The 27,702-nt window shown below is 35.7% G+C and overlaps 2 protein-coding genes and 1 long non-coding RNA gene across 11 annotated transcripts in view; 1 reads left to right on the forward strand and 2 right to left on the reverse strand.

The window, feature by feature from the left end:
• LOC143238717 (degenerin unc-8-like) overlaps nt 1-17,628 on the reverse strand; it is a 42,781-nt gene extending 25,153 nt beyond the window's left edge. For 2 of the 4 annotated variants that reach the window (XM_076479188.1, XM_076479189.1), the window contains exon 1: nt 766-961. In XM_076479188.1, the coding sequence (XP_076335303.1) occupies nt 766-950 (185 nt within the window). In that variant the 5' untranslated portion in view covers nt 951-961. The other 2 variants (XM_076479191.1, XM_076479192.1) reach the window with 2 other exon arrangements.
• LOC143238716 (transcriptional coactivator YAP1-like) overlaps nt 17,561-27,702 on the forward strand; it is a 49,975-nt gene continuing 39,833 nt past the window's right edge. For 4 of the 6 annotated variants that reach the window (XM_076479184.1, XM_076479182.1, XM_076479186.1 and 1 more), the window contains exon 1: nt 17,561-18,215. In XM_076479184.1, coding sequence (XP_076335299.1) covers nt 17,722-18,215 — 494 coding nt within the window. In that variant the 5' untranslated portion in view covers nt 17,561-17,721. The remainder of the gene's footprint in view (nt 18,216-27,702) is intronic. The other 2 variants (XM_076479185.1, XM_076479187.1) reach the window with 2 other exon arrangements.
• Nucleotides 25,195-27,655, reverse strand: LOC143238720 (uncharacterized). Its single transcript, XR_013020729.1, has 3 exons — nt 27,519-27,655; nt 25,489-25,563; nt 25,195-25,288 (listed from the first exon to the last, which is right to left on the reverse strand). It is a non-coding gene; the product is annotated as an uncharacterized LOC143238720 (long non-coding RNA).

Genomic DNA, 27,702 nt, shown 5'->3' on the forward strand with positions numbered 1-27,702 from the left:
TTGTGTAACTTTCAATATCGGTCATCGAAAGAGTAAAACGTTATTGGCACTAAAATCATGACAAAAATAGTTAATACAAATCCCTTAAACTTTACATGATCACAATGATTGATTGCATCAACAGGAACACATCTGATTAACTGACTAGTTACTAGTATATAACATTTCTTTTAACGAACATCCTTTATGAAACCGTTTTAGTACAAAACAAGAAGAGTACTCACTAGATACATATCTACGCCACCTAGTGTTGATCTTATTCGCTTCTAAAAAATACGAAAATGTATTCGTATTTGTCCGTCTTTATCAACGGACAAGGATCATTTTAGTCATAACAATAGGGAATAATATTATACATAACTCAATCAAATTTTAACAAAATCAGGTCATATTTGACTGAATTATAAAACAAAAATAGTGTGAAAATCGTGGTAAGTCCAGAGTCATAAAGCAGTAACACTCGGGGGGTGGAGCAGCGTAGTGAGGAAAAATAACGTTTTCTAATTTTATGGAACAGAGAGTCTTCTGTCGAAAAGAAAAAGAGATAAATATATACATCTAAAAATTATAGAGCTCACCTTCAGAAATGAAAGGAAAAATATACCGTTCCACTTTTCAAAATCGATGTCGTGTTTTTATCCTGAAGTTTAAAATTATATTTAATTTCGTTTCTTAATATATTACAGACAAGCTACATCTACTCTTTCTAGTTATGTATGTAGTTTTAAGGCTCATATAAAACTTCATAAAATACGTAAAACCAACCGTTCAGAGCTGCAGCTGACTGAAGCTGGGAATCTAATGTTTTCGCTGCTGTGTCTTATGCTTAATGTGGAGTCAAAGCTTAAATATGATTCCAGCTCAGGCCAACATTGAAGTGTAAACAGTAGAACTATCACTATCACAAAAAGGACAGTGGATCTTTTGTTGCCAACAGGAAACGCGGTCATATCGAATCACAGGTGAAGTGAAGCAAGCGACAGAAGTTATCTTAAATAGTCGTCGTTGTTCAGACGTCATCAAATGTTTCTGAAGCCAATTTGCAATTGTCATGTATATGCAAAGAGAAATACCACTAAACGTTACTACAGCAACCAGTTTAGTGAATTCAGCTTATTTGTGTATTAATCTTACGTCTTTATGAATAATTTATCTAGTTGATCTAATTGAAGTTGTGTAATTATAATGGATGTTCTTCAACAAAACTCGTTTTGATTAGCTAAAGATCAATAAAAACAATTCTCAGGCACATTTTGTACATTATTCGCTCTTCTAAAAGTGGACTTAGTATTAGCTATAAAAACGTTCCACCCACGTACTTTACCTAATATCTGCTATCTTATAATTTAAAAAAAAAAAGAGAAAAACACAGAAAAAGTGGCTAATCTGACCGATGAGACAGTATCAAATGCTTCCCGACGTTTATTGGCACACTATACATTGCGGTATTTAAACGTAATAACTAAACCCCTTAATGAGTTAGATTATGAATATTAATCTTGTTACTTTAATCCTTCAAAGTTTCTGTTTTTAATTCTAAGTTCTAGACGAAAAAGATGTACTCATCCTTGAAGTAAGTTAATCTTCCTCTTACGATTGGCTCCACATATTCGCAGGCTTAAACCTATAGCTTATTTATTTTGGCGATTGGTTTCCATGTTAAATAAATGAAGCAGTGCATGTTAGGCACAAAAATCAGGTATGAATAAAGTTCATCTATGAAGATTCTAATTCGAAAATTGCTGCTAATGCGGTCTACCTGATAACTGGCACCCTGAATTGAATATAACCCTAAGCAAACTTATTTCTTGTTAGATTTTACCTTATGGATGTCCTTGGTAGATTTTCTTCCAAGGATTTCAGTGGCCGCATGGATAAGACGTCCAAGAAGTGACAAAGAATCTGCTAAAACGTTTTGTACTTTAACATGCTGTACTTGTTAACATGTTGTTTTCATGTAACACAACTATTTACTTCTCAGCACAATCAAACTTATTTGTCCTTTGTTTTGCTAGTTCAGTTGTTATTGTGGTCTTACGTAATTTAATGGTAGTTTCTAATTGTGTCTCGTAATGTCAGAAAGTCAGTTATTAAATTATAAATTTGGTGTCATTACTAATATGTTTGTAGTAAAGCTTAAGATTGGTTTTCTTTCCTGTATTTTCTATACTTTAACAAACCCTAAGTTTGACTCTTAATTGGCATGGAAAAGAGACTTCCATAACAACCTAGAACTTACGATGAAACATAAAAATGATTTGGAAAAGTCTTCTGTTGAGATGGATGCCTCTCTCACGACCCAAATACCGCCATTAAATTTTTTTTATTCCCGCCATTAGACCGAAAAAAGAAAAAAAACTTACCACAGATTAAAAAATACTTCTGAAAAGTTGTTGACACAGGCTGCTGCTTCTGATATTGTTTTTAAAATGTATCAAACACTGATGACTGTATGTGTAGCAGGATGTGAAGTATGTCTGCTCTGATACCGAATGTGAAGATTAATGGACGGTTTCCAAGTTGTGTCCGACTATTGTCATCGACTTCCATTGCTGTTTGGAGAAGTCAGTGACAAAGAAGGAATTAGAGATAACGATGACAACTGAAGTTCACTTGCTTAGACTTTCCCTAATCATCGGATAAGGCAGTTTATATTTCAAGAAAAATTAACGATTACCTTCTTAAGAGGAAAGATTAAATTACCAGTCAAGATCAAATATAACAGCCAGAAGCCGGGTGTACAAGACAAGAAGCAAAGGCTACCGATTTGTATGAATATTTAAGCTTCTAGAATCCAATAAGAGGCAACGGATGCTACAGGTAACTGAAAAATTAACCAGGGCTTTTTTTATTCGTTGTCATGGTCACAACAGTAACGGTGTAAAGCAGGTCAGCCAGTCATGTTTCGGAAATACTGTAAAGGGGACTTGAAACATTTCTTCAAACAGGTAATTCCTTAGAATAGTTGGACTCTATAGCAGAGTGCAATATCTTATGCCGAGTTTATATGGATCATTACTTCGTGCTTCGAGCATTAGGATGAATAATAACAGTGACTAAGACACAATTTTAACACCATAGATTTACCCTGATAATGAAGAGAGCCATCTAATGAGCAGAACTTGAAACTGCGAGACATAGATCCTATAAAAGCTGGGAGGTTTACGTGTATGAGATGCAACTTCTATATAGGAAGGCTTACTCTTATACAAGGGCGGCCAAACAGCGACTCGCGGAAATATGTTGACTGTGCTTCTCTTTGCATCACAATTAATATGAAAGGGAAATAAAAAATTGTCCAGCTTTATAATTATTTATCGGATATAAACTCAGAGACCACTGGGTTAAAATGTAAGTTTAATGTTCGTGGTGAGTAAATATATTTAATAATTTAAATCCTAATTTTAATGCTAGATTTGAGTCAGTGATTAAAGAAACTTCAGATCAACAAGGATTATAGAGGAATTGTACTGGAGAATCAGTAAGCATACAAGTAAGGTTTACAGATGAATTGTACTGGAGAATCAGTAATTGTACAACTAAGGATTACAAAGGAATTATACTGGAGAATTAGTAATCATACAAGTAAGGATTACAGAGGAATTGTTTTGGAGAATCAGTAATCATACAAGCAAGGATTACAGAGGAATTGTACTGGAGAATCAGTAATCGTACAAGTAAGTATTACAGAGGAATTGTACTGGAGAATCGGTAATCATACAAGCAAGGATTACAGAGGAATTGCACTGGAGAATCAGTGATCGTACAAGCCGGTGCTGACAATGTTAGTTTTAGTAGGCGTGGCTTGCGATCGCGTGACTCTGTCGTGTGTGGCTGTGTTTCGAGCGGTGAAATTAGCGAATTGTTAGTGTGATACTGGGCGCTGCAGAGTTTAGTTACGTTGCGCATGTTGAAACTTATTGTTTCTTTCCCCTTTATTTTTTAGAAATGTCTGAGAAAATTTTGTGAATGAAGATGGCGTCATCAAATTGTAAGAAGCGAATGCATAAAGAAGAAAACAGAAATTTTAAGAATGAGTGGGAAGGAGATTTTACATTTATCATTAAAGTAGGTAAACCTTTGTGTCTTATCTGCTATGTGTTACTAAGTCATTACAAAGCCAGTTACTTGAAACGCCACTATGAAATAAATCACAAAAACGTTTCATCTGATTATCCACCTAAATTAGAATTACGAAAAAAATTTAATTGTATTAAAATCATCACTAAATAGCCAGCAGACACTGTTAACAACGTTCAGTAAGGAAGTTGATAGAACGACTGAAGCTTGTTTTGTTATATCATGGAATACTGGTCGTGGTAAACGCCCATATTCTGATGGTGAATTTGTTAAGAAGAATGTAGCTGAAGTTGTTGCAGTGTTAGATCCAAATATCACAAAACTTCAGCGACTAATAGCACAAACACCACCTTCACGCCACACTACAGAGAGACGTATCTACCAGATCAGTGCTGATGTTGCAGGCAAAATGATTTAAAGAATTCCCTTGCATTCAGCTTAGCCCTTGACGAAGCTGCAGATATACAAGACAATCCACAACAGGCGGATTTTTTTTTCGTTGTTTCCTCTGATATAACTGTGAAAGTAGAGATGTTGGATTTAGTGGCACTAAAAGAAACAACTCGTGGTGTTGACATTAAAAATGTGCTTGACAGAGCCGTAACAAATACTGATATTTCTCTGGGTAAGTTCATCAGTGTTGCAACAGATGGAGCACCTGCAATGGTGGGGAAAAACGCAAGATTAATTACACTTGTGAAAAGTGATCCCAGCTTTCAAGAGTTTCTTCCTGTTTATTGCATTGTTCATTGTGAACACCTGGCAGTCAATTACTTCAAGTGTAAAGATGTTATGAAAATTTTTTCTCGAAATTGTCAATTTCATACGCTAAAATGTGAAGACCCATCAGCAGTTCAAACATTTTTTGAAGAACTGGAGCTTGAAGATAAACCCAGTGATGTCTCTTTCTACTGCATTGTGATGTGTCTGTCAACCAGCAATGTCTTAAATGGGTTTGTGGATCTGTTGAAGAAAAGAAAAAATTATCCTCAACAAGGAAATGATGAATGGATGCAAGATCTAATGTTCCTTATTGATATAATGAATCATCTACAAACTCTCAACTTGGCACTCTAGGGAAAGGATAAGATTGTTTCTGATCTTACTCAGACAATTTTCAGCTTTCAGAATAAACTAAGACTTTTTCAAAGAGACATATTGTCAAGAAACTTCAGTTACTTTCCCAATCTCAAAAGGAGAGTAAATACATTCCCTGATATTGAAATAAAAGACCACAAACTGGAAGAATACAAAGATAAGTTACAAGGACTGCTTGATAATTTCCTACACAGGTTTGAGAACTTGCAGAAGCTGAAGCCTTGCTTCGCCTTTCTTGTAAATCTATTCATGGTTGATGTGATCAATGATAGTTGTCCAGTTCTCAAACCTCTGATTACAGAATCATCTACTGTGGAAATGGAACTAATAGAACTATGGGATAACCTGGGTCTAAAGATGATCCATAAATCCCATTCTACAATCGAGTTCTAGAAGCAAGTTCCAGAAATAAAATACCCTGAACTGAAGAAAACCAGTGTGCAACTCACCTCAATTTTCAGCACAACATACTGCTGTGAATCGCTGTACTCTGTAATGAAGTTTGTGAAGTGGATGCATCCTTACAAATCAATACCTGATGGAGCTAACTTGTACAGCCATGACAACATATCAGCCAGAATTTCAACGACTCACAACCAGTATGGAAACTCACAAGACCTCTACTAGCAGTAAATAGCCTAATTGTATCAGTGTCGGTTTGTGTCAGAAAAATATTATGATAAGACTAAAATTTTGTAAGGTGGTACCTGATTAAAATATCTCTAATTCTATTGTTTTACATATTTTCCTCCATATTTTGATCAGATATTTACTAAGACAAATAAATATCATTAAAAATATCTGTTTTTATACCTTTTATTTTTAACAGCCTCATTTAACGTTAATGATATGCAAATTTGCATATTTTTCTTTGATGTTTCTGTTATTCATTACTGTATTAAATACATTCAATATTGTTAAAACAATAATCAGCCAGGATTTTGTCAACGTTTGGTATATATGTGTAATATGTGATTATTGAAACTAATACAAATTAACAGGTTAACAACTACATACATTAATAAATATTATTACGTACATGTATTTATTAATATTTATGTAACACAATGTACATGTAACAATAAAAACGTGTGTTTAATATTTGTTCATGTCTTGCGGCTCTCAAACATCTGAAGTTTATTGTATGTGGCTCTTACGTTAAACTAGTTTGGCCACCCTTGCTCTAGTACTGTATCAGTGGATTAATAAACGATTATCACCAACAAACGACATGTGACAACATCAGTAACAAGAGACACCAATACAGTTTCAAGTAATCATATAAAATAAGTTTCAAGAAACTCAACTCCACTAGTTATTTTGATAGGTACACCCATAATGGTAATCAGAAAGTAATCATAGATATCCAGGCCCTCTTACCATGACAATGTGAATATTGCAAGAGACGACATCCTAGTAAATAACAGAATTAATAGCACGTAAACAAATCCACACATGCATGTTAAAGTTAAGGTTTTAGTTGTTAACTCTGTGTAAAATTGTCGGGTGAGGTAAAAGTGTACACTTCACCCTACCACACATAACCCTTGGAGACTGTATTAGTCGATTCATACATCAACAAATAGTCGTACATACAGTACAGTGACAAAATCTAACTGTGATCCTGTGGAGTAGATGCGACTTTGGTATTTTCATACAATGTTCAAATAACTCAATTCCTGCTCAACTGATCCTTCTTTAGTGCTCCGACACCTCAACCAATCAAACTGTGAACAGCTGTAATCACGTGAAACACAAAAACACATTAATAAACTAAAGCCATATTTCACCGGTGACCCACTCATAAACTGGCTTGAAAAGAGGTCGAAGAGGTTGGTAGTTATAAGACAGTTGGAGGACTATGTCATGCCATCGAGGTCCGAGTAGTGATGAGTAAAACGCTATAATTTTCAGAGTTACATGTTATAAAATTTGTAACATACAAGGGTTTTTTTCCTGTTTCATATAACTGATTTACATCTAACTGTATATAGGGTGTTTTTACCACGTGCTGCCCCCGCTGGGACAACGTAAATTTACACACTCACAACAATAAAATCAGAAGTTCGATTTCCCTCGACGGACACAGCAGATAGCCCGATGTAGTTTTGTTATGAGAAAAACACACATACACGTACAACACGATTTATTATTTCTTTTAACATATTGAACGGTAGATATTACAAAATGTTCCTGAAGTTTCAAAACCGTTAAAATTATTGCCATAAGAAACTTGTCCTTATTTAAAGTTATTTCAGTTACGTATCATTACTTGTTTTGTTTCTCATCACGTATTAAAAATAAAAATCATCCGTAGACACTCTTAAGAAGTTTAGGAAGAAATAAGGTCGATACCTTATATCAGATTTCGAATCAGAATGAGATAAAAGTGGAAGGGTTTAAGCACAATTGGACCAGTCAATGTTTACAGACAGTGAAGTAAAATTATTACCACAACTACACGCTAGAGCACATTGAGAAAACGGGAAAATATAATTTTTTCTTCTCCATTTATTTTCAATTGGCTTAATAAAATTCACTGAGTTTATAAGCGTTAATCTCTATTATAAAAGTGTGATACATGGACCAAATGTATGTAAACAGCATTTAGTTTCACCAATATAATAATAAAAAAGTCTTTGTAAGTGTAACTACTGTGTAGTTTGTATCAAAATGCAGTAGAATTATATTTATTCTTAATAACTTAGTAGCTAAGATATACGACTACATATTATTATGTAATAACTTCTATTTACCAGTAGAGCTGCTACAATTTTACAGTGATGACTATAATTAACAATAAATAGCCTTAGAAAACAGCTAAAAAAACTTCTATCCATCTGACCACTTTTCTCGATGGGTCAGCAGTAATTTCATGGACAAGTACTAAACATTTGATTACAAGTGTTGAAACACACACAAGCAACAATAGTGACCATTTTTAGATTACGTAAAAAAATCATGTGCGTGGCGACATCTATTGAGAACTGTTGTCCTAAATGAAGCGTATTTTTCTTTTAATATTACCTGTTGGCAAAAGTATTGGTTGACGCTAGTTATTGGTATCACTGTTAGTATTTCTATTAAGTGTTAGTGTTTATTTTTAAAAAATAAAAACTTAGTAGAAGTTATATTTTTTGTCGTTATTTTGTCAAGAGTTGTTATTGCAGCTAACAATTTAGTAAATTGTACTCACTTATTATGTCATCTTGAACATCAAATTTTCATTCTTCCTGTCCTGCCGGATCAAAATATTTGAATATATTTCATTATCTTCGTAAGGCTGTAAGTAGTCATTTATTTTTATTTTTAATAATTTCAATGATGTTATCTTTAACTCTTCTAATTTTGTTCTTCTAGCCTAAATTCACAATTCACACTACGTTTTAGGTCACGATTCTAAATGTAAATCTTACATTCTTTCAAAGGAAGAGTTTTATTTTGTTTGAATTATCAAAAACAACAACAAAATGACCTAATAATCACAGGTCCAAACACAGACAGTGCAGTTTAAATGATACAGTTAAGTTTTTGTTTTGATCAAACACAAAAATACAAAAACAAAATATTTAATTATTTAAAGTGATTAAAATGAAGTTCACATTACTAATGAGATTATTTTAGAAACTTTTAGTTTTCAGACTCACACTCTGACCTATTACAGAATATTAGTGCATTATATTTAAAAAAATAAATGTGCAACTCAGCAAGTCAGGTGACAAACATGGAAAAGAATGTATCAGAACTATAATACATTTTGCCATTGTTTTGCGTTGCGTAGTGTGATGCCACCGAATATTGATCGCTTTGGAAAGGCCGTAACACAATTTTTCCAACGCAAAATATTCCTGCATTGAAGTCAGAGACATATGTGTTGACCAGAGATTTAAAGCTACTAAAACAATAACATTCTTTTGTTCGCTTGTTTGTTTGTTTTTTGAATTTCGCACAAAGCTATTCGAGGGCTATCTGTGCTAGCCGTCCCTAATTTAGCAGTGTAAGACTAGAGGGAAGGCAGCTAGTCATCACCACCCACCGCCAACTCTTGGGTTACTCTTTTACCAACAAATAGTGGGATTGACCTTCACTTTATAACGCCCACATGACTGAAAGGGCGAGCATGTTTGGCGCGACGGGATAACGTCCTTTTACTTAAAGAAATTGAAAAATAAAGTAATATAGATCAATGTGGAACACCAGGACTTTTCAGAAAGAGATCCGCAACAAATCATAACCCAACAAGGGTAATAAATGTGCGGCGTGTTGTTACAGAAAGAATTCAGGACACAAAGGCCAGTGGAAAAAGCTATCTACGTTCCACCTCCTCCCTCAGATACCAGCACGCTACATAATCAAAAAGGATCTGCATCTGGAAAAGCGACACAAATCAAAAAAAAAAAATCTTATTTATCCATTCATCCTTTGCATATTTCAAGCAGCTGGAAAATGAAATTGCCAGTAGTAGTTTTATTTTAAGTAGTTGGATTTCTACGCAGTTGGACTATTGAAATGGGCAACTATGGAAAGTCTTCAGAAAGGAGACATATGATTTGAACTTGAAACACTGATGACGGATATTTTTGCAAATAAAATGACACTCGAGGGTTATTGACATGAGAACAGTTGTTAGATAAATCACAGCCGGCCATGGCAACATGAGCTAACGATGCGATAAGGCTTCTAATTTTATCTTAATAAAAGTACTCTACTCAGATCTATTTAACATGCCCCCAGTGGCACAAGAGATTTTGTTTGTTTGTTTTGGAATTTCGCACAAAGCTACTCGAGGGCTATCTGTGCTAGCCGTCCCTAATTTAGCAGTGTAAGACTAGAGGGAAGGCAGCTAGTCATCATCACCCACCGCCAACTCTTGGGCTACTCTTTTACCAACGAATAGTGGGATTGACCGTCACATTATACGCCCCCACGGCTGGGAGGACGAGCATGTTTAGCGCGACGCGAGCGTGACCCTCGGATTACGAGTCGCACGCCTTACGCGCTTGGCCATGCCAGACCTAGGCACAAGAGAATGTCTATAGACTTATACCATTATGAACTGGGTTTAAATACCCGTGATGGGCAGAGCACCCATATCCCTTTGCGCAGCTTTTTGCTTACTACAAACATCAACTCTTAAACATCGGAATATAGTTTTACAATTTGCGGAGATTTTGTATTAAATTTCTCGTTAACTTTTCTAACTCCCAGTAACAGCTTCGAACTCTTAACGTTAGCAAAAATAAAGTGCAAGATTACAACTTTAAAAAGTACAAAGAGGCCACGTGGTCGGTCATATAGACTATCATATCACCAACTTTGAGCTAGAATATGCAATTTTAATGATATTACAATAATCACATGGAAACTCCAGCAACATCAATATTTTTACAATGAAATTCATGCAATATGAATATTTATGTGTGTTGCCTATCACAATATATAGCAACACAGACTGATGCAGAATGAGAACAGTATAAAATAGTAAGTACAGTGGAACCCCTTTAAAGCAGCCAGTTTGTCTCAGTCCCGTAGGGAACCCCTCAACATAATTAGGGATTATGTAAACAAAAAAGGGACTGTGATTGAATGGCCGCTTTCATGGGGTGACCGGCATGGCCAAATGGGTTAAGGCGTGCGACTCGTAATCTGAGGGTCGCGGGTTCGCATCCCCGTCGCGCCAAACATGCTTGTCTTTTCAGCAGTGGGGGCGTTATAATGTTACGGTCAATCCCACTATTCGTTGGTAAGAGAGTGGCCCAAGAGTTTGCGGTGGGTGGTGAAGACTAGCTACCTTCCCTCTAGTCTTACACTACAAAATTAGGAACAGCTAGCGCAGATAGCTCTCGAGTAGCTTTGCGCGAAATTAAAAAAAACAAAAACAAAGCTAATAATGTCTGAAACTTGGCATTACTTTTGTTCCTGACATTTGTAGTCTGAAAAAGAAACCACTACTGTGAAAATCAAGAGAGGAATAAAAAAATTCAATTTCCAATGAGAAGGAAATTTTCCACTACATTGTTGTGTGCACTTCTCTCATTTTCCACCTGAAAGACGTACGTGGGCATTTCGTACTCATAGGCATATCTTTGTGTGTGTATATACGCAAGTAGTCTCACGTGGTGCCTCACAGTAGAAAAAAATACCGTTTGTTTCTCGCAAAAATTCATCTGAATATTCAGAATATTTGAATTTTTAGATATATTACGTGCTATAGTGATCATTACAGATCATTTCACTTATTATTGTTCTGGTTGGTGAATCCAACAGTACAAGTGTTTCTAGATGTAATGTCCAAGATGGTATTCTGTCACTTTTTTTTGGGGACTTTCAGATTTCAAAGCATCTTTACCAGCTAAGTAGTTTCAGTCTCCAACATATCGAGTTGGGTGGAAGTTAATATTGCCCATGTGTTTCTACCATACCCAGTTAGAAGCTAATGTTGACCATGTGTTTTTATCATGTTGAGTTGAATGTTAATGTTGCACATGTCAGGAAATCAGTTAGTGTTGATATGTGTTTATTCATTAAGTACACGTACACACACACAAAAATGACCTAACTACAGGTGGCAGCACTTATCTCAACATTCTTAACACTCCCAATTAATTTTAAGTTTTACACAAACTTACAATTACTGTCAATAATCTTACGGTTATTCTAAATGTTTTACAATTACTTTCAATCTATTATTATAATCGTCACTTTATCTGGTTCATTTATCCATTGGTGCCAGTCCAACATTATCTCTGAACCTTTCAAATGCATTTCTAGCAAGTGACTCTGTAAGAATGTCAGCAGTCATATTATTTGTGGGACAATATTCCAGTTTTACTGATCCGTTCTGCATACATCGGCGAATGAAGTGGTAGCGAATATCAATGTGTTTTGTTCTTGCATGACCCACTGGATTCTGTGCCATGGCGATTGTTCCTTGGTTATCTTCCATGATACGAACAGGATCATCAACTTCAGAACTTATTTCTTGCAGTAGTCTTTTCAACCATACTGCTTCCTGTGCTGCAAGACTCAAGGCTATATACTTTGCCTCTGAGGTGAACAGGGCCACCGTGGATTGCTTTTTGCTAATCCAACTTACAGCTGCTTCTGCTTGAATGAAGATATTTCCTGATATGGACTTCTTATCATCTGCATCTGAGTAACCAGTAATGACGTCTCCTGGTACCTTTTCAAACTAAGATCAGCTGTTCCTTTCAAGTAACATAGGATTCTCTTTGCTGCTGTTAAATGTGCTGTGTTGGGCTGAGCACAATATTTCGATATTGCTCTCACAGCAGTATCTGGTCTTGTTCCCATTGCAGCATACAGAAGGCTGCCTACCAACGACTGGTACAAACTGTGGTCAACCTCAGTGCTAACACCATCATCGTTTTGCAGTTTCACGTTTACATCTGATGGAGTTGCAACTGCCTTACACTCAGTCATTCCAAATTTCACCAGCATGGTTTGGATATACTGTCTTTGATTTAACCATACACAGCCATTCTTTTCATCCTGAACAACACTGAGTCTAAGGATGTAATGGAGCTTTCCAAGGTCTTTCATGCAAAATTTTTCCTTCAGTGCTTCCTTTATAGTGATTATTTCATCATCACTATGAACAACCAAAATAATATCATCCACATATACTGCAACTATTGCTAGATTTTCACCCTTCCGTATGTAAACACATGGATCTGCTGAACTCTGAACAAATTCCAGTTCCATCATCTGTGCATGAAATGATTTGTTCCAACAGAGTGGTGACTGTTTTAATCCATACAGTGATATTTTTTAGTTTACACACAAGGTTTTCCTTCCCTGGAACAGCGTAGCCTTCTGGTTGTTCCATGTATATCTCTTCATTCAGATTTCCATTCAGAAATGTAGTTATGACATCCATCTCGGGAATTTTCAAGTTGTTCCGCACAGCAAATGCAATCAAAGAGCAAATTGATGCATAGTGCACCACTGGGGAAAAGGTTTCCTCGTAATCCAGACCATAATTCTACGAGTAACCTTTGGTCACCAGCCTACTCTTGAACCTCTCTACATTTCCAGTATTTCCATACTTAACTTTGAACACCCACTTACAACCTATAGGTTTTTCTTCCAATTTGTAATTCCACCAGATCCCAGATCTGTGGCTGACTTCCACTCCTTTGCATTGTCACTTAACATTGCTTCACTTAATTGCTTGGCTTTAACATACTGCTTAAGTTTGCAGTGTGACAAACTGATTCATTTGCTGCTGCCATATCAGCATACTCATCATATCTATAGCGGATGGGAGGTTTCCTGTTTCTTGCTAATCGTTCAGCTTAATCTTTAGCTTTAACTTCTGTTTCTTGGTCTACTATCTGTTCACTTGATGAGATATACTCATTTGTCACAGGCTCTTGACCAAATCCTGTTTTATTAAAGATAACATCTCTCCTGGATTTTTCATCATACAGTCGATATCCCGTGGTGCAGTTATCATATCCAATGAAACGTACCTTCATAGACTTCATGTCTAATTTCTGTCTTGACGCATCTGGCACATGTGCATATGCAAGACATCCGAACACTCTCATGTGTTCTACATCTGGTTTCTTCCCATACCATCTCTCATATGGCGTACTACCATCTTTTATTGCCGATGTGGATACTTTGTTACCCACATACGCTGCAGTAGCTACAGCTTCTGCCCAGTACATTCTTGGTAAGTTAGCATGTGACAGCATGCTTCTTGCTGATTCCACAAGAGTTTTGTTCCTTCTCTCAGCAACACCATTTTGTTCTGGACAATATACTACTGACATCTCATGATGAATGCCTCTTGACTTCAAATATTGCTGGAACTCATTTGACGTATATTATCTGCAATTATCTGTGCGCAGGGTTTTTATGCGCTCTCCAGATTCATTTGAGTACAACTTCTCAAATTCCTTGAATTTCTCAAAGACTTCTGACTTCTGTTTCAAGAAATACACTCTGCAGCATCTTGAGTAATCACCAGTAAATGTAATAAAGTACTTGCTACCTCCAATAGATGGAGTTTGCATAGGATCACAGACATCACTGTGTACCAGTTGTAGTCTTCCCTTTGACCTGATTTCTCCCACTGACTTAAACGGCTTCCTGTGCATTTTACTTTCAGTGCATTCCTCACAGAAACTGGCTTCATCAGACTTCTGGAATTTGATTCCACTTACATTTCCACTCCTGACAAGCTTCTGTAACTGTGAAACACTGACATGCCCTAGTCGTTGATGACATATATCCAAGCCATTCATGCTGCTGTTTGAGGCTACTAAGGCATTCTCAATAACACTGGTCTTACAGTCCAGTTGGTATAGACCATCATTCTTTCTTGTACCCATGCCATGGAGTTGTCCTGATTTACCTCGGATGTAACAGCGATTAATTCCAAACTGCACAATATTTCCTTTTTCAGTAGCAGCTCCTACTGAAAATAGATTGTTAGCTAATTTTGGTATATGAAGGACACTCTGCATTGTGACATGCTTTGAATTACTGACTTTAAATGTCATTTCTAGTTTACAGTTTCCAACTCCAATAGCTTCAACAGTTCTTCTATCACCAATCCTAATTTGCTGAGGTGTGCTAAACTTATGATAATTTGATAATATATTCCTCTGGTGTGTCATATGCCTAGACACACCAGAATCCACCAACCATTCCCCATTTCCTATTCCTTTATCCTGGTTTGTTAAAAAGGCAACACCGTTGTTTCTATCAGTATAATCTTCCGCCACATTAATATCCACATTCTTAGCTTTGTGGACTATTTCCTTCAGTGTTGGACAATTGCGTTTCATATGTCCCTCTCTGCCACACTTGTAACACTTGAAGCTGTTACCCCTTTTCTTTGTTTCTTGTGTTCCATGTGGTTTGAAGTTGCTGCGAGTGGCTAATGCAGTTGATGATGTTTCATTCGATGTGGTCTTTTTCTTCTTTTATTCTTCATTAATCAGTGCCTGTTGCACAAATTCTAATGAGGTATCATCAATTTTGGTTTCTATGGCTGTTACAATTGTATCATAGCTGGCTAGCTGACTACCAAGTAAGGTAACAATCTAATCTTCTTCTGCTATTTCTGCCCCAACCGCAGCAAGCTGATCCGTTAATTCCTTCATTTGTTTCAAATGTTCCTGGAGCGTCATTGCTTTAATTTCTAATGAAGTTATTCCTAGAAGTTACAACTTATGATTTATGATAGTACAAGAGAATAAGAAAAGAGTGTTACACTAATCCCATGTAATCAAATTAGTGTGTGATGCTTTACAGTAAGTGGAAAAAGAAGAGATAAATTATTAAAACCATAACAAATGATTAGTAAGGTTTGCAATTCAAATTTTGGTTAACCACAGAAGACGAGATCAAGCACAAATTGTTTTATGGCCTAAAGCATTTTACTGACAATAATGATAAAATGAAGCGTCATCCTATGATGTGACTAAGATGTTTAAATAACAAACTACTTTTTCTTTCGTGTTCGACCATCTGCATTAAACGACTGAGTGAAAAAAATAATTTCACAAAATAACTATAAAGTGAGTATAATGTCATACAACAAAGACCATGAAATTCGGAACAAGAACTACTGATCTTTGCTTAGAATTATATTACACCTAATATCCATGAGAAATTTCCAAAATACTATGTTATCTTTGACATCAGGCAAGACTCCATACTGGAAATAGAAAGTTAGAATTTTCAACTCATTTGCACTGCATATAGCATCAACTCATCAAACTCAACGTGGCCAGGTGGTTAAGGCGCCCAACTCGTAATCTGAAGGTCGCGGGTACGAATCCACATCACAACAAACACGCTCGCGTATATAATAGTCAATCTCACTATTATTTGGTAAAAAGAGTAGCCCAAGCGTTGGCGGTGGGTGGTGATGACTAGCTGCGGTCCCTCTAGTCTTACACTGCTAAATTAGGGACGGCTAGCGCAAATAACCCTCGTATAGCTTTACGCGAAATTGAGAAACCAAGCAAACAAACAACCCATCAAAAACACTTTCAGACTAGATTAAAATTATTCAGAAAAACGCCCTAATACTAGAAATGGAATATTACTGTATCGATCTTTCTGTGACGTTTGACAGCTCCTAAAAAATATATATTAATGCAATAACTTAATCACATTCTGTTTCTCTAGTTCATGTAAAAAAAAACACAACAAAAATTCGTACTGAAGTATCATTTTGATAAAGCGTAAGAAGAGGGATAAACACTGTGTTATGAGATACTTTACTTTATGGTGTATACATATCATAATACTTTTCAGTGGTGTAAAATGTGATTGGCTAATTGGCTGGACATGCAGTTTTTACAACGACAGATTTAAAGTAGAAGTAGCTGCTAAAAGCCAAAGACAGCTCAATCAAGGGGGAAGATCCTGAGACATGCCCTTTAGGAAAATCATAGAGTCATATATTTTACGGTGCTATATCAGTAATATTTGAAAAACTGAGGGGGTGCTACAGCACTCCAGGTTCTGACACCCCTGATTTTTGTGGAGCTGTCTGCACGTTAATTTTATTTCAACTTTTAAATTTTATTGCAATGCATGGTGCCCCCACCCTTCCCCCACTTCCATTGGATAATGTCAATGGGCTTATAAATCTGAAATCGGTTTTTTCGATAACCATGTTTGGCATAGCACAGATAGTTCATTATGTAGATTTTTTCTTAGTTACAAACAAACAAGTTACCCACTGTTATTTCAGTCATTCTCTCTTCCAACTCCGTCTGTTCCCCGCTAGTACAGTGGTAAGTCTACGGATTCCCACTGTTAAAATCTGGGGCTCGATTCCCCTAGGTAGACTCAGCAGATAGCTCCATGTGACTTTGCTATAAGAAAACACACACACCTAACTCCGTCTAAATTTTTGCAACATTTTTAAGGTTTTTGATTTTGTGATTTAATAACATTTCGTGACTTTGTAGTTTTATATTCTACTGACGTTCTTAAAATCACTATTGCAATACTTAATTTAGATTACCTGTACTTTTCTTTTTTCTTTCTGATTTCGCATGCCAATGCTAAAAAATGTTTAGAATGCTTTCAACCTCAGCATAGCTTCACGATCTTGTCTAAATTTTTAGGGTCATTGCTGACATCTGTAATAATTTAATTAGATAAATAATAAAGCACTATGCCGTAATTAGTGCAACATTCTATTTTCCCTAGTGCTCAATTACATATTTTGTTTTCTTATGATTCTAATTACAATGAATAGATGACTACAAAGAAATCACCACGCTTGAAATGAAGGCTTAAAATGATTTCATATTTACTTAGGGAACTATATTTCGTCTCGTAGGAAGTCATTGAGGCTCCTGTTCGTTCTCTGTCGATGTATAGAGGAACGTAAAAATTCTGTATGTAGTGTCGCGATAAACCAGGGTGGGGGTGGAGTGGTATTCTTCGTTATATATAACTGTAGAAACTTTTACGATAAATTCGATCGTGATAACGGTTTTTGAAACGATACACTAAATACATTAATAACCTTCGCTAACCAAAATGTCCCAAGTCAGGGATGTTATCGAACAAAAAGGACCTAATCAAATCGTCCGTATTCGTAGGGATAGTGAAACGAACTTGGACGACCTGTTCAAAGCGGTGCTACAACCGAAAGACAGTCAGGTGCAGCTCAGTCGAAGAACTGTTCCCATGAGACTTCGTAATTTGCCACCGTCTTTTTTCCAACAGCCAGAAACAAAATCTGCGTCTCACAGTCGAGATTCCAGTTGTGATGCAACCTTTTCTCCAACTTGTGTCAGCCCAGCGCCAGGTGCTCAGCATTCTGTTTCAACTAATATTAATAATTCTCTCCAAGTACATCATCCTCGTGCAAATTCGTCTCCAGCAAGTCTTGAACAGACCTATACCCAAAATTCGGGGCAGCAGCATCAACATTTAAGACAACACAGCTATGACAACATGATCGACGATGCTCCTCTGCCATCAGGCTGGGAAATGGCTATAACTTCTTTAGGTCAACGATATTTTCTTAAGTATGTAGTTCTAAGTTGGAATGAATTGTATAGTTAACTAATTTATTTCCTTTTTTTATATTGTGATTCGTAAGTACAATACTGAAATGTTAGGTTTTCCAACCAGTTCTCATACATTCAGAAACATTTGTTTTCGAATTTCAGTGAAAATATTTTTTTTTAATGAATACTGCAATAGAAGGAGTCAACATGAATCTATACAGTATACTTACGTTAGTAATACTAATAGTAACGCAGATCATGTGATCTTTACTAAAATGTCCCTACTTCAAGTTGAAGTAACAACTGTGTAAATTTAAATGCTTAATGTGGCATAATGCACTTGTATTTTTAAACATTCAAGTACAAAATTTACACACTGCATGAAAGAAACTTCCCATTAATATTTGAGAGAGAGAAAAAAAGGGATTTGACATTTTCAGTAACAAAAACAAAAGTCATAAGGCCATACATGTATAGTTTACTGAAATGTTAATGGGAACTATATTCTTAATGTGTTTCCAAGCAAAATCAGTCCCTAGAAATTTTACCAGTGGCAAAGTAATTCTAGTAGTAACCTAAGTGTTAAAACAACTTAAATTACACTGTGTGATAATTATCTTAATTATGATAAATACATTATTTATTTAATTTGTACAGTGTGGAAAAATACTTTGTCAAGAACCATGCTATTTTCTTAAAACCCGTTTATTAACCCGTTGACTGCCAAGTATTTCAGCTGCTACATCAGCTCCTATGCTGGTTTTTTTTTCAGCAAAATTGAGTAATTTTTAAAACAAAGGAAATGAACAACAAATACTATTTTTTCTCTGAGACAAACTTATAGTAGTACACAAAATGAAGAAATATGTACAAAACATGAAACAATAACTCATCTGTGGCACTGTGTTACTGATTGGCTTGGACGAGTTACCTCGTCTACAGCACTGAACAAGTTAACCTCGTACGTACAATAAAAAAATTATTTAATTAATATTAGAGAATTTTTAAAAACTTTTTAAGACATTTAAAGTTCTGCTAGACCAACAAAAAAGTGTCCCATGTCCATGTAAAGTTTATTAAAATTATTTTAATTTTTGTTTTTAAAGTAGTAGAGAAGCAAAATGCTCTTATGTTATTTGATACGTGACTGTATTAGAAATTCCTTTTGATCTTTAATACAACATACAGGTTGAAAGATATTTCATAATCAAGTTTTAAGTACAAGTAGGTAGTTCATGGAGCTGTCTAGGTAATATGTATGTATTAATAGAAAGAAATATTTAATTTATACTTGATGGAGTGGAAACAGTATTGGCAAACATCAGTAACTATACAGAATATATATAGTCTGATCCACCTATAGCATCAGAAGGAAGTGAAATGTATCTCTATGAAGCCTTAAAATCAGGTGCTCCATATATGGATTTTTGCCTTGATTAACATTTAGGGTAAAAGAAGATGCTTATACAGTATTAAAAACTGTAGAAGTAATTTTTTGAAAGGGTATTATCACATCTTAGCAAAAGATTTTGAAAACAGCTTTCCATAAAAATGTATACTGCTTGATCAAGGCATATAAGATTACTCTTACCGAATACTGTTTAAATGCACTGCTTGGGTAAAGAAAAAGTCTTTGTTCCCAACAGACCAAGTAATTCAAAATCAGATGGGATTTACTTGCCATCCAAAAGCAAAGGAGTATTTAATGACAATAGAAGCATTGAAATGGATGAAGCATCGAAAAATATATATAAATATTGCTTAGTTTGGTTTGTTTTGAATTTTGCACAAAGTTACTCGAGGGCTATCTGTACTAAAATGGAAGTTAATGAAGAGATTCAAGAAGAAAGATCAGTAGATTATCCTTGAATGTAAAGAGAGTGATAAACAGTTTATCCAAAACAGGAATGAACAAAATATTTTAGTGTATTAGAAGTTCTGTTTAAATTATCATGTACTACAACTTAATGATTTGATATAAAGCATAAGTTCTCACTCTGTTCTAGTGGTATTCATAAAACTGTGACAAGTATTAAGTTTGTTTTTTTATGTTTTGGAGATACTGTTAAAACAAAACTATTCTCAGTTAATGAGCTAAGACACCACATTCCAGCTTGGAGACTTTTCTTTGTCTGCATTGGTCTAGAAAACCACAGAACTGGAAATTGGCCTTCTAACAAGGAGGTTTCACATTTTGTGAATGGAAATTCATGAAACATCATGAGGCATTTTTAGAAGAGATGTTCTCTAAATGAATCATGGATTCTAAGAGTAAAAAAAGATGCTTATTACTGTGGAGAGATAAAAGGTGTTGTAAAGACATTAAAGAAAAACATTCCACCTCAAAAGTATTTGTCTTTTGGATTTATATCATTTGAAAGATGTTGAATTTTGATTTAAAAAACATGAGGGAAGGATAGATTATGTGAAGGATCTGATAGAACACTCACTGACTCTTACAGCATTCCACAGTTCCATGAACAGTATATGAAACAATCAGTAAAACTTGGTGTGGAAGTTTCTTCAAGAATTATTTTGACACACATCTGAAATCTGACATTCAGCAGCATATAGTTTTATATTTCACTCCATAATTTTCTGCATTTCAATGTAAATCAGAAGCAAATAACAAGTGAAAGTATGAACAAGATGATAAAGAATCAAAGTGTAGGGAAAACTCTATGTTGATGTGATAGTTCTACTCTATGAAAACATACTTTCATCATAATTCCACAGAGAAAAGTCTGACTTGGGGAATTTTGTTTTGAAAACATATCAGAGATCCAAAAGATGGGAAGAAATTGGAAATACCTTTCTTTGAATGAAATAATAAATAGTGTGTTTCAACAGCAAGATACAAACATGTATTGTTGAAAAAACAACAATTTTCAGACAAGCTGGAAATACCTTGTATACACTGCTGTTAAAATTGGTTTAATAAATTTAAACACATTCCTGAAAGTGTTTATGTGAAGTCTCACAAGTACAGCAAGATGTACTTCAAAGGGCATTACATTCTTGTCCTAGTACAGGTAAATGTTATCATATTCTTGAAGTGAAAATGGCAGCCAATGTGATTTACCTGCCTAGACAATATACAGATGAGAGAACAAGTTGGAAAGAAAGAAATCTAGAGGATTACTGTTATTCTGTTGTTTCTTCTCCTGAATCTTCTTTGTCATTTATAAAGATGTACAGTACTTTGTAAAACAGTATACCAATAATTTCTGAATTTAGTGATAGTGAATATAATTATGACATATTGCCATGTGAAAAAGACAAAATATGAAGATAAAAACATATTTCATAATGTGGAAATCTCAAGGACCATATCATATCCTGTTATATTAATTCCAGTCCACAAACTATCAGTATCAACCCACGAGGCAGTGATCATTCTAAGAGAGACTGGCCGTGGTCAATGCCACCCGACCTGCATGCCCCAGTGGAAGCTGGATCAGACCAACTGGCCCTCTTTCACTGCTCTCAGAGAACTTGATCCTACCATGGTCTATAAGTCATCAACAGACAACTGCAAGGCAGTAGTGACTGAATGTATTATACAGGCAGCTGCTCATTGTATTCCTAAAACCTCAAGCCATTTTCCATGATATCTTAGTCCACAGTGGAATTCTGTGCCGCATGGCATAGAAAGCTTAAAAACAGGCCTGGGATACACTTTGTAGGTATCCTACACTCTCAAACTGCATCCCTTTCCAGGAGGACCATACACGTGCTCTGCAAGTAAGACATCAAAGCCAGAAGGAATCTTGGATTAAGTTCACAACCAGTATATCTTCTATCACCAGTTTCAAAGTCATGTGGGACAAGATTTAAAAGGTTAGAGGGCAGTATAATTCTGTCCCCCTTTCTATCTTTTTCTCTGATGGTCAAGAAGTAGCTGATGCCAGGAGCATCACTGATACTCTTGGTGAAAGCTTTTGCTGGGTATCCAGCACTTCTGCTTCATCCTCCTCCCTCTTAGTCATCAAGACTCAGGCAGAGTGATCACCTCTTTCCTTTCAAGTTGATCGTCTCTATGACTGTAATTGCCCCTTTACACTTGTAGAACTCAAACTGGTCCTTCAGTAGTGTGGCAGTACATTAGTTGGACCTGATGATGTTCACTAGGAGATGCTGTGCCATCTATCTCCTGCTTCTCTTGCTATTCTTCTGCTTGTTTTTAACTGGATCTGACAGGATAATGTTTTTCCTGATGCCTGGTGCCAGGCCATTATCCTACCTTTCTCTAAGCCTGGGAAGGATCCAAATTACTTCAAACTACTATCCAATTGCTTTGAGTGCTGTCTCTGTAAGACCTTAGAGAGGATGGTTAATGCTCGTCTTGTTTGGTTTTTCAAATTAAACAATGTCTTCTCGCCTACCCAGTGTGGGTTCTGATGACAGATCTCCACCTGGACTACCTGATTTGACTTAAAACATCAATTGGAGAAGCCTTTCTCAAACAACATCTCGTATCAATATTCATTTACATTAAGAAGGCTTATGGTACTACATGGAGGTATGGCATTTTGCAAGACCTCCACTTATATGGATATTTGCCCATTTTTATAAAAATTGTTTTAATGGACAGGCAATTCCAAGTTTGTGAGGGGTCGACACTTTCCTGTTCTTTTCTACAGAAACTTGGAGTCTCCTGGGGCTGTGTTTTGAGTGTCACTTTTCAGTATAAAGATTAATGCCATCTCTGCACAGCTCCCTCTTACTGTTGCAAATGGGCTTTATGTCCATGACTTTCACATCTCATGTCAGTCATTGAACACGAGGTATATTAAGCAGCAGCTACAGACTTCCCTCAGTCATTTACTGAAGTGAGCCACAGCAAACAGTTTAACTTCTCCATGTCTAAAAATCATTGGCATGCACTTTTGCTGCCAACTGGGTAGTCACCCTGATCCCGAACTTCATGTCGGTAAAGTTGTGCTACCTGTGGTCCCTGAGACAAAGTTCTTGGGGCTTATCTTTGATTGTAAGCTTACCTTTATACCACACATTAAGTAGCTACAAGTCAAGTGTACAAGAGCACTGAACATCCTCCATGTCCTCTCTTCCACCACTTGGGGAGCCGATCAATGTTCTGTGATAAAGATATATCATGCTCTTACTTCATAGAAACTAGACTATGGATCACTGATCTATGGCTCTGCCAGAACCTCAGCTTGGAAGATACTGGACCCCATTCATCATCAGGGACTTTGGCCCTGCACCTGGACTTTCTGTACTTCCCTAGTCTAAAGCTTATATAGAGGGTCTCATGAACCTCCTCTACAGTTCTACTGTTTGCAACTGTGTTTACCATATGCTTCAAAACTTCGATTCTTACCACAGCATCCCACTTAGGGTTGTGTTTTCCTTCCTCAGTGGGCCTCCTTTTCCAGAACAGATGATTTACCATTGCTCCATTTGGCCTTCGCATCCAGGCATAGTTGGATGAATAGGGTCTGTCCTTGGATAACATTGCTGTATGCACTGGTCAGCCCATCCCACCATAGCTTTTTACAGTCCCCAAATGTGACCTGTCTTTAAGTCATCATAAAAAAGCAGACATTCCTGATTGGAAATACAAATCATCTTTTGAACCATCGTTTCATTCCAGTTTATAATGATGGTTCAAAATCAGGTCACTGTGTGGGCTTTGCCATGGTTTGTTGTGGTTCCCCTGGTTGTGCGCAGAATCCCCTCTACAGCTTTTGTGTTCACTGTTGAACTGTATGCTATTTCTCTTGCCTTGGATCATATAGAAGGTAAGCAGTACTCAAATTGCACTATTTATACTGACTTGCTTATTTCTCTACTGACCCTGGAATTACTTCATGTTAGTTCACACCCTGTTCTCACTGATATTCTAAACTTACTGGGTCATTTCTCTTTATCATCTACTTCTATCCAGTTCTTCTGGATACCAAGCTACATTGGTATTCAAGGGAATAAGCTCACCAACACTGCAACTAAGTCTGTATGCTATGGCACTCTTACTGCTATGCCTGTTCTATACATGGACTATGGTCCTGTATTCAAGGCTCGACTCTGTGCCAGTTGGCAGTTGACTTAGAGTGGGCAACATGAAAACAAGTTTTCCCAAATAAAACCCTATTGAATTTTGGCTCTCTTGTTTCTGTAAGGATTGGAAAGATGAAGTTGTCCAAACTAGATTACACATTCGTCACAGTTTTTTAACTCTTCATTTTCTATTAATTGGGACTGATCCACCAATAAGCTACATTTTACTGTCTTGCCATCGTTATGACTCTCAATGATGGCACCATTTTAGATATGTTTTGCCCAAAGGTTTATTCATAACAATGGACAGAGTCATTGGCGATGATGATGCTGTCCACCTTACTAATGTTTTTAGTTTTTTAAAGGCAATTGACCTCTTTAATGCTATTTAACTTTTTAATTCATAAATTAGCCTTTTTATTAATATGATTCCTTTTTAGGAATTAAAGTACAACTAGTTCAATATGAAATTAGAAAATGGTCATAATGTCAAATAACTCAAAACCAGGACTGGAAAGGCCAACTTCATGTGACTAATTCTGATGTTTGAAGTTGCCCATTAGTTATCCTGGTGAGTTTTGATAATTAAAATTATGCTACAGATCTTCCTTTACAACTTATATTACTGTAGTTTTTCTCTTACTGCTGTGAACTAGATATAAAAAAAAATTGGATTTTATGCTATTTATGTTTTTAATTCAAAAGTTAAACTTTGTTTTGTTTTACCTTGAGGCCCGGCATGGCCAAGCATGTTAAGGCGTGCGACTCGTAATCTGAGGGTCGCAGGTTCGCATCCTGGTCGTGCCAAACATGCTCACCCTTTCAGCCATGGGGGCGTTATAATGTGACGGTCAATCCCACTATTCGTTGGTAAAAGAGTAGCCCTCTAGTCTTACACTGCTAAATTAGGGACGGCTAGCAGAGATAGCCCTCGAGTAGCTTTGTGCGAAATTTAAAAAACAAACAAACGTTTTACCTTGATTCCTTTTTACCGGATGTTTGGTGCAGATTGCCGAGCTGCATTGAGCTGTAATATGCCAGATCAACCAACCCTTCCTTGCATTATAGTACTGGAAGAAAATTTGGAAATATTACTACACAAGTTGTTTAATTCATTGACATAAATAACAGTGAAAACCTTAAAAATAATTAATAATTACATCCAATCAGGAAATTGCACATTTAACCTCACTTATGGCCATTTTTTATTCTAAAATAAGATGTCCATTGACTACTTAGTGTTTTACAATTCCATAAGCATCTATCTTACCTTTTAAGCTCTTGGATGTCACCTTATCCAAAACATTATAAAATGCCAAGATACAACAACTGGAATGTTTCCACACTAAAATAGAGTAAAAACTTTATTAAAAAAGAAAAAAAAAAAACTAATAGTTGGTTAAACCAAGCAATTCATTTTCTAAAACACCCTGAATAGTCTTAAATAAATGACAAACTTTTGAACTGTTTTCCTTTCACCTTCACTGAATTTATTACCCATATGAAACAAAAATAAAATAAACGTGTTGAGATCTTTTCAGAGTCAATGTTAAAAAATAGGAATTATGTTGTTCATGCTTACTTGCAGATATAATTTTCAACAATTGCCAAAAAATAAAAAATAGTCTGTCATAAAAAAGAGGTTAGTTAAGAAAATTGTGTTGGTGGGGAACAGAAACTAAATTGTAGAACTATTGAAAGGTGAAAAATAAACTTTATTAGTAATGAATTCCAATAAAACTGGATATGTTTTACAACAAGAGTGCCTCAGCATTTTGTGTTTACATTAGGCCCTCAGATATTTTTAATTATGTTGAGGTACAACATTATGAAATGGATCAGTTGGTTAGTAGACAAGTATTTGACAACTGAACTTAGTAAGTGCAAAATTATGCAGTTAGGTTTTATTATTTACCTTAGGCCACATGTTTAATAATAGATGGAAATTAACTCAACAGTATGAATGGAGGAATGGATCTTTGCAGAGTAGTACACAAGTCATTAAAACTTTCAAGGTAATACTATTTTGCTAGTAACAGAGCTAATAGAATTTTATGGCATATTTATAAACCTATTATGTATAAGTCAAAACAAGTAATTATCTATTTCCTACAAATTGTTAGATAGGCTTCATTTGGAATACTGTGTCCAGTTTTGTCTTGTTGAAAAAAGATATTGACTTATTGAAAGTGCTTGGAGGAAAGATATTATGAGGATTCTAAAGATGGAAACAGTTTATGAGAATAGGTTAATATCTTATTTTCTCTCAAGGTAAAAGATGATCTTATTGAAGTGCAAGATTACATGGAGGATTTATAGAATAGTTTAAGGCCTTTGATTTCCTTGGGATAGATCCTGAAGTCAGTAGGATGAGGTTACACAAGCTTAAGATTTGGAAAAGACAGGCTAAAATTAAAATCACACTTTATTTTTCAGGAAATTATTGATTCTCTTTTAAAACTTGTAAGGTGTTGGCTTCCACTCCTTCCAAAAGGCAACATGTTCCATAAACTAGTCATTCTGTTATAAAAACAAAAATGTTAAGCTTTTTCTCATTAGTGGGTTAAAAGATATAGGCTTCAAAAGGAATAAATTATTTCTTATTTTCTATGTCTTGTGTATCTTTTTGTGCCTGCATGTATATGTAATGCATCTAAGTTGTCATTTGACCAAAGTGTGTGAGTGCATATGTCTTCTTATAACTAGCTAACCCCTGGACCAGTTATCACAGAATCTGGGATGTATATATAGGACAGACACCCTGAGTAACATAGAAGTGTTACAACTTGGATTTGAATCCCATCCAGGGGTTCCTGCATGTCTTTCTTCATGCTTTAAATGGGTTAGTCAGCTAGTATCCTTTGCAACTAATGCACTAACATTTATGGTGTCATTCCTTCTAATTACTCACAAGATGAGTTATACATAGCACAGCACTAACTAAGATAACTCATCTATTGTATTTTGCATTCTCTCAAGTAATACATTTTGTACATAAAATAGCCCAGCCAACAAAGGAAAGAGAAATTATTTTTAACTATGCAAGTACAAGTTGTAACGACCTAACCAAAAAAAAACACTAAAAATGTCACTAAAGCCCCTTTTAAGGTGAGGTTATGTTTTTCTTTATAGGTTCTTTTATATTATCAAATGAAAATAATTCAACATCTAGTCTGATAACAGTAACAAAATAGCTCGTATTTTCTTCTTTAATACTGTTACAAGCATGAACACTTTGAAAGTCATAGGCCTAAGTTTACAGTCACTCTAACTGTGCTGTACAGTCTAAACAAAACTTACTTGTGCAATGAAGTGCAATAGCAAACACTGACAACAACTCATTTTGAAGTAACTTTTATTTCAACTATCTTTACTACTCTTGGGGTTTCATGATTGGATTTTTCAACTAAGCCTTGTTCTGGAAAATTCTAGGACTAACACAAATTTAGTGTCCCATTACATCATCAAAAAACTTGTATCTCCC

The sequence above is a fragment of the Tachypleus tridentatus genome, chromosome 13 (assembly GCF_004210375.1).
Source record: "Tachypleus tridentatus isolate NWPU-2018 chromosome 13, ASM421037v1, whole genome shotgun sequence".
Classification (NCBI taxonomy): domain Eukaryota; kingdom Metazoa; phylum Arthropoda; class Merostomata; order Xiphosura; family Limulidae; genus Tachypleus; species Tachypleus tridentatus.